This window comes from Camelina sativa, chromosome 8, assembly GCF_030686135.1.
Source record: "Camelina sativa cultivar CO46 ecotype springtype chromosome 8, ASM3068613v1".
NCBI classification, from domain to species: Eukaryota; Viridiplantae; Streptophyta; class Magnoliopsida; order Brassicales; family Brassicaceae; genus Camelina; species Camelina sativa.
The window spans coordinates 11438874-11449528 of NC_141887.1; the positions used below are offsets into that span (position 1 = coordinate 11438874).

Here is a 10655-nt window from a genome sequence, read left to right on the forward strand (position 1 = left end):
ATTTTTGTTGGGTTTTCTATTAAGCCCATTATTTTAGGTTTTAGGGTTTTATAACTTATAGAAATCACGTTTTTGACGATTATATAGATTAGATAATTAAGAAAATTAAACTTTAAAATATTTTTAATTAAACTAAAGGGTATAAAGGTCCAGTTTTGAATCTCATTAATGGCAAATTAGTAATCTTAAGTCTTAGGATGAATGTGGTGCGTTTCAGCAACCTAAATAGAGAGGAAAAACTTGTCCGAAATTTTTTTAAGGACAATTTCATTAAGGATAAACGATGTTAATTTTTGTGAGATTGGCTGTGAGCCCTTTTGACTGTTCCTTTAATATATTAGATAATACATAAAATTTTCTTCACTTAATTTTACGTGATCTATAAGTCACTTATAAAGTATAAACTGTCCAGAAGATTTTCAAACAGGATACAGTATATGTATAACTTGTACATTTTCATTTTGTTGTTTTATCATTTTAGAATATAATATGTAACTTAAATTACTGTTACCTTAGATGATGTGGAGAATTGACCAGATTTTTCTCTGGAATGATAAGCATTTTACACTTACTCGATCTAGTAATAATAAATAATGTAATGATTAAAGAAAATTTACTTATAAAGAAAACACAAGCAATTTACAAAGACATATAATTTTATGAGACAAACGAAAATGTTTTCAGCTTACAAAGTTACAAGTTACAAATTTAAAATACAACTGAGGGGGCGTAACTCTTTAACATTTAAATCTTTAAAACTGTATTCAAATATCAAACCAATAATCTCCACTTAAATAAATTTAAGAACTTATAGAGGAAAGACCATAAATTGGAAACATGGTAATGACATTGTGCACGGTTTGCCAAAAAAAAAAAAAAAAAAAAAAAAAGTAATGACATTGTCCACGAAGACCAAAACACATGAATAATCAGAACTTTCTCTTATACCAATCTTAGCAATAGCCATCATTCACAGACGACTACTTTGATACTCACATTCTTCTAGAAAGTCTTCTAAGCCATCAGAGGTTCATAGGTCTATCGTGATTACTAACTCATATATGTTTTTCAATATATTATATTTTCTGACTTTTTTTGTGAGAAAGAAAAATATTATATTTATGCTTCAATATATTAGCGTTGTAAATTTATGATTTAACGTAGATTTATCAACTAAACTAAGTTATATATTTTTGTCTCCTAAATTAATCGAAACAAAACCGCTTTTAGACACCAATCACATTCGAAAATGATATGGAAACTAATCCATTAGGGAGTTCACTACTTCAACTAAGTTTTCTTTACTAATGTAAGTTTGTTCTTATTAATACCCTTAGTTTACTCAAGTGTTTTCTTGTGGATTAACCATCCGGATGCAAACTTGTATAAGAATATAAACTTAAAGAAAACGTTAATCTGGATCCAAACTCGTTTAATGCATAAACAGATGGTGTTGTTATGGTTTTATTCAAGGGTCAGTCCGTCAGTATTGTCATCATGGTGGAGGAAAAAATAAATCAAATAAGAGGCTAAATTGACTTGGACTCACGACCAACTGATAATTACATTGACAACACACACCAGCTGCCCAGCATATGAGAGAGTCATGGAGCTAAAACAACACGCATTTTCTATTCATTACGTTGAAACACCACAACTTTCTTCTGAATCAATGTAACCCACAGCTCATTCTCCACCCATTTAAAACAACATGCCGTTTTGTTCGTATGCTATGTTTGCAAACACAAGACATTTTTGTTACGCTTTATCTGAAATAAAATAAAAGAAATAATGTAAGAAGTTTCCTCTTGTTCAATTACGTTCTTATTAGAGTTTAGAAAGTAAAATCCATTTTGTCAAAAAAAAAAAAAAAAAATGTAAAATCCAATGACTAAAGTTTTTCCAATCTGATCTATTCTGCATTTGGCCAAGCTAGTGAATTCGAATCCAAGAATCTAGATGAACACATTTAAACAACGTAGTTTACCATTATGTGTTATACAATCAAACGTATGGTTCAAGGTTCTTGGTAAGTAGGTATTGGGACGCCCGAACCATCGGTCAGTTTCTTGTAAGCGTTTTGCAATCTTCTTGTTACCGGTCCTACTTTTCCTTCACCGATCACACGCCCATCAATTTTCACAACCTAAAAAGCCAATAAACTCGATATATAAGCGACACAAAACAAGCAAGAAAGTGTTTCAAAGATTGTCATATTACTTAAAAACATCAGAGTAGTTTCTTTTATTTTGTATATGTTTTGGAATCACAACATTCACTGACTGTAAAGGAGAGATTTGTGTATGTACCGGGCTGAGTTCTCCCATAGTTCCTGTAGTCCATACCTGGCAAAGTATGGCATGAATGGAAAATAATTAGTTATTGATCATTTAAAATTCTAAGATAAAGGAAAAGATGAGGAAACCTCATCAGCTGTATGGAATTCCGACAAGCTGATTCTTCGTTCTTCTAAGATGAAATTCTCTTTCACGACCAGTTCCATGACCTGGACATGGAAGAGATGTCATGTTATAGTCACTGAGAGATGTAAGGAGAAATGAATGTGTATCTTCTTCTCTCTTACAGTAGCTCGGGTAATGCCCGGGAGGCAGTAATCTGCATGAGGAGTGAGTACTCGGTCTTTCTTCACCATGAACTGCATTAACAGAGTTAATCTACCATTTTAGTTTCCAAATGGAGAGTAAAAATGTTAAACCCGAGGATCTTACAATGTTGGTTGCATTGGTTTCAGACACAAAGCCATCCTTGTCAAGCATGATTGCATCATCGACGTTTGCGTTGTTGCTTTCAATCTGTGTCATTATACAGAACAACATCTTAAAATGATGTCCCTAAAGAACACACGATCACAAATTTAATTCGTTATGGAGCGAAAGATGGAACCTTTGCGAGTATGTTATTGAGGAGGTTGTTGTGATGGATCTTGGAATCTAAATTCTGAAAAATTGAAAAGAAAAAGAGATTAAACAACAATGGACAATGTCACTCAACTAAACAGATGAAACAGCAATTTTTATACATTGGGTGAATTGCGACGTGTAGTTGCAGTCACCAGCACAATCCCGCCATCATTGTCATAAACAGTAGGCTTCCATTCGGCAAGCACTACATTATTTTTTGAAAACAAATAATACTCAAAAACCATATTCTATAGAGTTTAGTTGTATGCTTGCAAGAGACAAAATCTGAAACTTTACCAATTAAAGTACATCCATAGAGGTTAAATGCAGGGCTCATTCCAGAAGTGACCTTAGAAGAAACAAATTCATAGCTCATTCAGGTTTAAAATGATTGAACTGAGAACTAGAAGAACTCGTTGCATATTATTTAGATCGCACTTCATAAAAGTGTAGTTAGTACCTTTTTGCCTCGAGTTAGAGACAGTCTTATATGTGTATTGTCAAACATCCCATTGGTTATGAGAGTTCTGAAAATGGCTTCTTTTATCTGTGCATTTTCCGTTGAAATAGCTTCATTCAAACCCAAAATTCAAAACTATGATAATGATATTTATCAAATGCTTACCTCCTCGCGGGTTGGGACATTGTTGAAAGCCAGAGCCTTTGCTGAATCATGCAACCTATATGCAACACTTCAATATATTAATAAGAATGCCTTTGAAGAAGTACTGCTAGGATTTTTCTCTTGCTTGCTTGCTTCTTACCGGTCTAGATGTTCTTCAAGCTTGAATACTTTCCCTCTGTATATTCGAGGACCTTCCCATACAGAGTCACCGCCTTGCACGACCGAGTCAAAAACAGATACCTTAAACAAGAATAAGGAAATATAACATCAGACCAGAAACGTACACAAGCAACAACAACAAACAGAGATCTATGCATGTATGGTTTAAGCACCTTCGCCATCTCACGTGGCACAATCTCATCACCAACCCAAGCAAGAAGTTTCGCATTTTCAGGAACTGGGAGACTGGGAGGAGTTAAGGTGCTGGTCAAGAGAGATGACTTGTGCTTCACATGGCGCCTGAGAATGTTGTATAGCTGTAAACATTGCTCAAGCAAATCGTAATGCTTCAAAGGAAAAGTCTGAAAGCAAAACAAAACACATTATAGTTTTGAATGATGTCTGAGTTTCAGAATCTTTAATTGCAAGTAAAACCGAGCTTTTACATGAGGGTACTTCTTTGGAGACGAGAAACCCGTTGATTTGTGAAGAGTCTTGTACCACCGTTGTTGATGCTAGGATCGGTGACAATTAGAATGTTTAGTTATAGGCAAAATGGGGATCGAAAAGATCTTTTATTAATCGGTGCCGGGGCACAAAAAGGACGGACTACAAAGTGAACAAGACGAGCTAACATAGTGAAAGGTAAGATGAAGGACGAGCTTGCAGCTCGTCGATTCAAGACTTCCAGTGAAGGGATTAATACTTATGACTCGTATCTCTTCCTAATTTCTGCCAACCCCCTTTTACGGACATTGTACGTCCGTATTTATGGGAACTGTGTCCGTTCGTCTTCTTGACAAAACCAAAATACTCTTCCTTCCTTGGAGGTTTATTTGGGCCTTTAATGGACCGAGCTCTTTGGTAAGGGGTGTGGATCTACCCCTAACAACCATGGAGCCCATAGTCCATCTTCTGGTATAGGACGAGCCTCCCATCTTTAAGAAAACACAAACAATATAATGAAAATATGGTCATTATTTTTCCATTAATCGTCAAATCCAAGGGATGTAGAGAGGGTGTACTTTAGTATAGAGGCTTGAAATGGGATCTCTAAGTCATCGCAAAGACTGCGTAGTGTAGCCTGAGAATAGAAGAATTACACAGAACATAAGCAACTTCTTACAAAAGAGAATTGAGTTCATTGCTTAAATTTCACAATACTGCAATATAAACCTCAGGATCTCGCTGGAGCTCATCTGCATCGACGATTGCTGGTGGTGTTCCCATTAGACAGAGATCGCTGTATATCGAAACTAACTCTCCTAACCCCAATTCAAGGAACGACAGAGGGTGTATCTTCTCAAAAGAAGGCTACAAGAAGAGACAAACAAACAATAAACATGTCATCAAACCTGCAAAGGATCAGAACGTCAACACGAAACCAATTAAGAAGAATTTCCAAGAAAAAGCTTTTACCAAAATATCAAGGGGATTACGTATCAAGATAAAGTGCTTTCCTTTACTCATTAGTTCACTTGGCAAACCAAGAAGTCGCTGCTTTGAAATATGCTGCACAGAAAAGGGCCACAACCAAATGAGAATCCTTTGACAATGTTTTTTAAAAGTCTGTGAATCAGAGAGAGAGAAGTGAGTATAACCTTACAAAACCTATATTTCTTCTTTCCTGGACCATAGATGATATCCTTCACCACCTTTTCTCCATCACACTCCTATCAGACAAATGTGACGATAATATATTATTTAAGACTAAGCAAGTAAGCATTGCCTATTAATACCCCGGAAGCTTAAAATGGATCACAGTGAATGAATTGACATACCATCTTAGAGAGAAGCTCATCTCTGTAAGGCCTATCAACACCCGTAGACTTAACGAAGGCACCGTATAAGGGCTCGTCCAGCACTTCAAAGTCATCTCTCTAAGTAAATTAAACCAAAGTAATCTTGCAAGTTACAACTCACACCAAACATCGTTTCAAAGTGATTTGAAATGTTGTAACTTAGATACAGAACTGTTAAACTTTGGGGACAATTACAAATAGACAAAGACGGAGAGAAGTAGAGACGTATTGTCTATATTTCCCAGAAGATGGGACTTAAACAATATTTCCCAGAAGATGGGACTTAAACAATATTTCCCAGTAGAGACGTATTGTCTGTTTTAGTTTTCATCATAAAACAGATAAAATCTGGTTATTTTCTGGGAAAAAATTTCTGAACAAAGAAAGTAGGAAACAAAAAAAAGGTACCTGGGCAAAGGAGTAGAGGAGAGTGGTGCTGAGTGATCTTGGAGCAGACCATGCGTGAATCACCTCCATTAAAGACGATCGCTTTGAAATCAAAACAGACACTTCGCTCTGTAATCACTCCACTCAAGATTCAACTTCAGCTAAACTATCATTGCCTTTGGTCAGTGTTTCTCTTTATACAACAAGAGAACCAGACGAGAGAATCATTGACCAAGGCAAAGGCACTTTTAGGGAAAAAATGATTAATTTTTTATTTCTCACTTTAGAGAACACTTTACCCAGTTGACCGACCGATCATCAGAGATGTGTTTTTTATATTAGTTTAATCTTCACAAGCATCTTATCTTATCTCTTGCTACAGCGAAGTTGGTGAGTGATTATGTAATTATTTGCACTTACAAAGATCCTAACAGTTTCTGTAAAAAACCATAAATCAAATAACTGGTATCGACAAAGAGATCCAATCACTGTCAGAGAACAAGAGTAAATATATCAGAACGGGTGCGTTTTCTAGCAACAACGGCGATTTCATCCACCAAACCATGGAAAATGTTTCGATCAACGGACCAAGAATCTTTGATTTCAAATTGTAAAGAAACTAAAGTGCTTCTCAAAGAAAGAATTATACATTATCTGGAGGATATAGAGAAGAGCCGAATACTTGAGCGGTCATACGAATGCATATACGGTAAAAGCTCGAAGCGAGGTGTCAGTTCAGCAGTCACGTCCGTGATGGAAAGGTCCATTTGGTCCACAAGTGTCAGAAAAGCATTGAAGGTGTCTTCATTGCGGATCACAGATGCGATATAGGCCATTTTGGGGCTACATCCTTGTTGTGCGTCTCTGTTGTCTTCAGTCTTGAGAGAGCCATTGTCTCTTTTGGTTGGTTTCCTTAGAAGAGCTACTAGAACCCGCAGTAGATGAGGGAGACATGACGGATCATAAATTACATCTGCACCTAGACTGATAAGAAGAACATAAAGGGTTTAGGGAGACTGTCATACGCTGTCTATACAAAATGATTTTATGGTTTACTCACATGATATCTGGACAATATTTGCTAAGTTCACTTTCTGATGCAGTTTCCCATGGAAGATGAATGCATTTAACTCGCTGTTAGAGGAAAAAGAATCAATCTTGAATCAGCGAAGTGTATACTCTGAATCAGAACTCATAAGGCACAAAGAAAGTATTTTCAACTCACTGTACTCTGAGCTTCTCCGGTTTGGTTGAGCAGCTCGTCATCATAGTTTAAGTGATTCCTCTCCAAATTAAGCCTCATGTTAGACAGAGTTAAAAGATCTCCATCTGTTAGTATAACCTGCGGAAGAAAAAATGTGACACACAACATAGCTGTGTACATATGATGGGAACTTTGGTATTAAGAGACTAGGGATTACCTTTTTGGCCTTTACATGCGCAAGGCAAATTCCGACCATGCCAACTCCAGAGCCAACCTAAACAGGACTCAACCGAATCACGAAGTGAGTAAATAGATCAGAACGTAAAACTCATCAGTCAATATAACTCTACTAACCTCAAAACATGATTTATTGGCGAATAACTCCGGAAATGACAGAACAAACTCTGACAGAAACAGACTTGATGGCCAGATGGAACACCTGCTCGAAATCCAGGATCCAAGTTGAGAAATGTGGATCGTGAATTGAAATGAATCCGTGGCAGTCAAATGATCATATAAAAAACCTCTTACCCGGTACCTCCTTCAAGCATGTTCAATGAACATTGCAGATGAATAACTAATTTCCTTGACAATGGACAACTTGGGTGTTTGTATGAACCTAATCCACAGATAAGTCAGCAAAACTTATCTCACTCAGGAAAACTCAATGAACAATGAATAAAAACACACAGCGAAGACATGATTTTTTACCTTCTGGGAAAAGAAAAGAGATAAATTTGGTGATCCTAATGTTTTCTTTCACCAATGTATCTTCCTAAAACACCCAACCAAACATTGTTTTGTTTTCCATCAATTACGAAACAAAACAAGGAAAATATCAATAAGAAACAAAAAAAGTAGACCTTTGAAGTTGACATGTATAGCGCATACTCCTCATACACTTCATCCAATACTTCACCATTCTCCAACTCAACTTCATTTATAAGTTTCTTCAGTAACTTCTTGGCGTATGATCCGTTACCACTCGCAGCCTGGTTCCATGCAAGAGTTTCACACTAAGTTACACATTACAACAACTCAAAGATTTAATTTTTCGCAAAGAAAACATAACTTGACAAACAAACACTAAAAGTCCCAAATCAATCCACTGACTACAAAATCCTAACAATATAATAAAGCTTCCAAATTTCTCTGAGTTCTCTGGTTTTAGTACTCAAAGCAGAGCAGAAGAGTAGAGTTTACTTACAGCTTTAACACAAATTTCCCAGAAAAATCTCTGGGCACTATCAGTAATTGATCCTCCGTTACACTCTCTACACAATGGCCAAACAAAATCAAAAATCAATCGCCGGAGCAACTAGAACCAAAGAAGCTCACGGCGGCGACGGCGAGGTTGACAGTGGTTTTTACCTAGCGAGAACGATAACGGAACCCACCGGTTCCATGGCGAGGAGAGCAGAGAGGACATGGAGGTACTGTGACTCCGCCTCCGCCGTTGAGTTTTCTCTCGCCGCCATGACTTCGCCGTGTCAAGCTCCGAGGATCTCACTAGCCATGTCAAAAAAAGCCTTCGCAAATAGCAACTGTAAACTTTGGGCCTTATGGGCCTGGCCCATAAAATGACTAAATAACCCTTAACCAAACAACGAAACATCTAAAATACCCCTCATCTTCGCCAAGCTTTTAAAACTTCAGAGAATCTCCGCACTTCTTATCCAATTAGAAGAAGCCATGGTGAAGTCTTCTTCTTCTTCTTCTTCCTCTTCACATGGCCATTCTACTTCACTCTCTCTGTCTTCATCCGCCAAACCCTAAACCTCAAAACCATAATAAACCCAAAATCTTATCACCTTGTGCAACCTTCCGGAGAGATGTGGTGCTTAGAACAGCATCTCTCTGTTTCGTCTCGTTCATCTTTCAAAACCAAATTCCAGAGTCATTAGCAGATCCTTTGAAGTCTTCTAAACCGTTAAGACTCGGCATTGCCAACACTTCGTCTTGGTTCCAGTTCTTTGGTGATGGGTTCGCCATTAGAGTTCCTCCTGATTTTGAAGACGTCAATGAGCCTGAGGTGTGTATTCTGTGTAACCAATCTCTTATGAATCAGTGTAATTTCGTTTAGTATCTTACTCAATCTGAAAACTGGACAGTAAAAAGACTACAAAGCCTGCTCCTTTGGTCAAAGTTTTGATTTTTTTTTTTTTTTTTTTTTTGGGTAATCAGTGTACTTAGATGCCAAATTGGATGTTGTTAATCAATGAGTTAGGGGTTTAAGGGTTGTGTGTTTTCAGGATCAGCAGAACCTTAGCTATTAACTGAAGAAATATGTGTGTGTATCAAAGGAATTCAAAAACTGGTTCTAGTCCTTTTTTGTTTGGATGAAATGATTCATTTTTCTTGACAAACGTGTGTTTACCTCATGCTTTAGGATTACTCTGCAGGATTGTCACTCTATGGGGACAAGGCAAAGCCAAAAACTTTCGCTGCCCGGTTCCAAACTCCTGATGGGTATTGTTTGTCCCTCTTCCCTTGTAGTTTAGTTGACATCCATTAGTAAAACTTTTGTGACATATCATATGGTGATGGATGCAGATCAGAAGTTTTAAGCGTAGTCATTCGCCCTTCAAATCAACTTAAGATCACTTTCTTAGAGGTTTGTACAACAATAACAAAAAAAGACATCTCCTTTACGATTTTTACTTTTTCCGCAATCATCAGTTGTCCGGTAAGCTCATCAAATGCTCTTTGTTTCAAATAGGCTACAGATATATCTGATTTGGGATCGTTGAAGACAGCTGCAAGACTCTTTGTTCCAGGTTCTCTAAATCATTTACATATTAGAAAATTGCGTATGAAATCCTCATATTCTTGTGATCATTTTAAAAATATTTAATGATGAGCAGGTGCGGCAACGATTTACGCTGCTCGTACAATCAAGGTAAAGGAGGAAGAAGGTTTAAGGCAAGTCTGCTTCGAACTATTCACTCCCGTCAGATTTAAGAGCTTATGTTCTTGATTGGAGAATTTGAAGTTCTTGTTATTTTTTAATCTGCAGAAATTACTACTTCTACGAGTTTGGTAGAGATGAAGAACGCATAGCTTTAGTAGCCTCTGTGAACAGAGGGAAGGTATCATCTGCTGCAAACACACATATTTGATTACTCCTTTTGACATATACATATTTCCAGATTCATGACTCATTCTGTGTGTCTTTCTTTAATCTTGAAAAGGTTTATATCGTTGGAGCAGCTGCACCAGAATCGAAATGGAAAGATGATGAGTTGAAGCTTCGATCTGCTGCCATTTCTTTCACTATCTTATAATCGACGACGACCTCACTATCTTCTTCTTTTGACAGAAAACGCGAAAACGCTCTTCAAGTCCATCAAGAAATGCGGAACTAAGACCAAACAAGCCAAATGTGATAACCGGGACATTGTTTTGAGTCGCATTTCGTCATTCACTTTCGTTAAATCTGGCTTTGGTTTTTGTCCTTTTGACTGAGATGTGTTCGTTATTGTTGTACTTCCCCTTGAATAATGGACAAAACAAATCAAGAATTTTTTGGAACGCGAAATTCTTCAAACGCAATTTTA

At 36.9% G+C, this 10655-nt stretch overlaps 3 protein-coding genes across 3 annotated transcripts; 1 reads left to right on the plus strand and 2 right to left on the minus strand.

Moving 5' to 3' along the window:
• Nucleotides 1-1501: 1501 nt before the first annotated feature.
• On the minus strand, nucleotides 1502-6046 carry LOC104707062 (branched-chain-amino-acid aminotransferase-like protein 2). Its single transcript, XM_087462066.1, has 21 exons — nucleotides 5916-6046; nucleotides 5487-5585; nucleotides 5307-5378; nucleotides 5125-5217; nucleotides 4882-5019; nucleotides 4731-4789; nucleotides 4589-4643; nucleotides 4152-4220; nucleotides 3879-4067; nucleotides 3686-3786; nucleotides 3547-3601; nucleotides 3382-3468; nucleotides 3219-3270; nucleotides 3041-3126; nucleotides 2905-2958; nucleotides 2730-2813; nucleotides 2585-2656; nucleotides 2426-2506; nucleotides 2310-2345; nucleotides 1988-2146; nucleotides 1502-1769 (listed from the first exon to the last, which is right to left on the minus strand). The coding sequence occupies exons 1-20, from the start codon at nucleotides 5982-5984 to the stop codon at nucleotides 2018-2020; spliced, it is 1680 nt and encodes a 559-aa protein (XP_087318192.1). The 5' UTR covers nucleotides 5985-6046; the 3' UTR covers nucleotides 1502-1769; nucleotides 1988-2017.
• A 375-nt stretch (nucleotides 6047-6421) lies between these two features.
• On the minus strand, nucleotides 6422-8687 carry LOC147939946 (S-adenosyl-L-methionine-dependent methyltransferases superfamily protein). The gene is made up of 10 exons (XM_087462065.1): nucleotides 8470-8687; nucleotides 8306-8372; nucleotides 7962-8090; nucleotides 7810-7873; nucleotides 7630-7717; nucleotides 7453-7537; nucleotides 7316-7372; nucleotides 7120-7236; nucleotides 6955-7028; nucleotides 6422-6878 (listed from the first exon to the last, which is right to left on the minus strand). Exons 1-10 carry the CDS (start codon nucleotides 8574-8576, stop codon nucleotides 6545-6547), a joined length of 1122 nt encoding a protein of 373 aa, XP_087318191.1. The 5' UTR covers nucleotides 8577-8687; the 3' UTR covers nucleotides 6422-6544.
• Nucleotides 8688-8736: 49 nt separating this feature from the next.
• Nucleotides 8737-10636, plus strand: LOC104707064 (tagatose-6-phosphate ketose/aldose isomerase, putative (Mog1/PsbP/DUF1795-like photosystem II reaction center PsbP family protein)). Its single transcript, XM_010423334.3, has 7 exons — nucleotides 8737-9130; nucleotides 9488-9567; nucleotides 9652-9712; nucleotides 9818-9875; nucleotides 9963-10020; nucleotides 10115-10187; nucleotides 10290-10636. Exons 1-7 carry the CDS (start codon nucleotides 8828-8830, stop codon nucleotides 10380-10382), a joined length of 726 nt encoding a protein of 241 aa, XP_010421636.1. The 5' UTR covers nucleotides 8737-8827; the 3' UTR covers nucleotides 10383-10636.
• Nucleotides 10637-10655: the final 19 nt, after the last annotated feature.

Bases quoted from the DNA above. Each gene is read 5' to 3' on its own strand.
- LOC104707064 (XM_010423334.3), top strand. From the start codon at position 8,828: ATGGCCATTCTACTTCACTCTCTCTGTCTTCATCCGCCAAACCCTAAA. The intron at 9,568-9,651 runs GTATTGTTTGTC...TGATGGATGCAG, and splicing joins CGGTTCCAAACTCCTGATGG to ATCAGAAGTTTTAAGCGTAG. The intron at 9,876-9,962 runs GTTCTCTAAATC...AATGATGAGCAG, and splicing joins TGCAAGACTCTTTGTTCCAG to GTGCGGCAACGATTTACGCT.
- LOC147939946 (XM_087462065.1), bottom strand. From the start codon at position 8,576: ATGGCGGCGAGAGAAAACTCAACGGCGGAGGCGGAGTCACAGTACCTC. The intron at 8,091-8,305 runs GTAAGTAAACTC...GCATGGAACCAG, and splicing joins GGGAAATTTGTGTTAAAGCT to GCTGCGAGTGGTAACGGATC. The intron at 7,029-7,119 runs GTGAGTTGAAAA...TTCCTCTAACAG, and splicing joins CCGGAGAAGCTCAGAGTACA to CGAGTTAAATGCATTCATCT.
- LOC104707062 (XM_087462066.1), bottom strand. From the start codon at position 5,984: ATGGAGGTGATTCACGCATGGTCTGCTCCAAGATCACTCAGCACCACT. The intron at 5,379-5,486 runs GTATGTCAATTC...TTTGTCTGATAG, and splicing joins ATGAGCTTCTCTCTAAGATG to GAGTGTGATGGAGAAAAGGT. The intron at 3,271-3,381 runs GTACTAACTACA...GTTTCTTCTAAG, and splicing joins CTCTAACTCGAGGCAAAAAG to GTCACTTCTGGAATGAGCCC.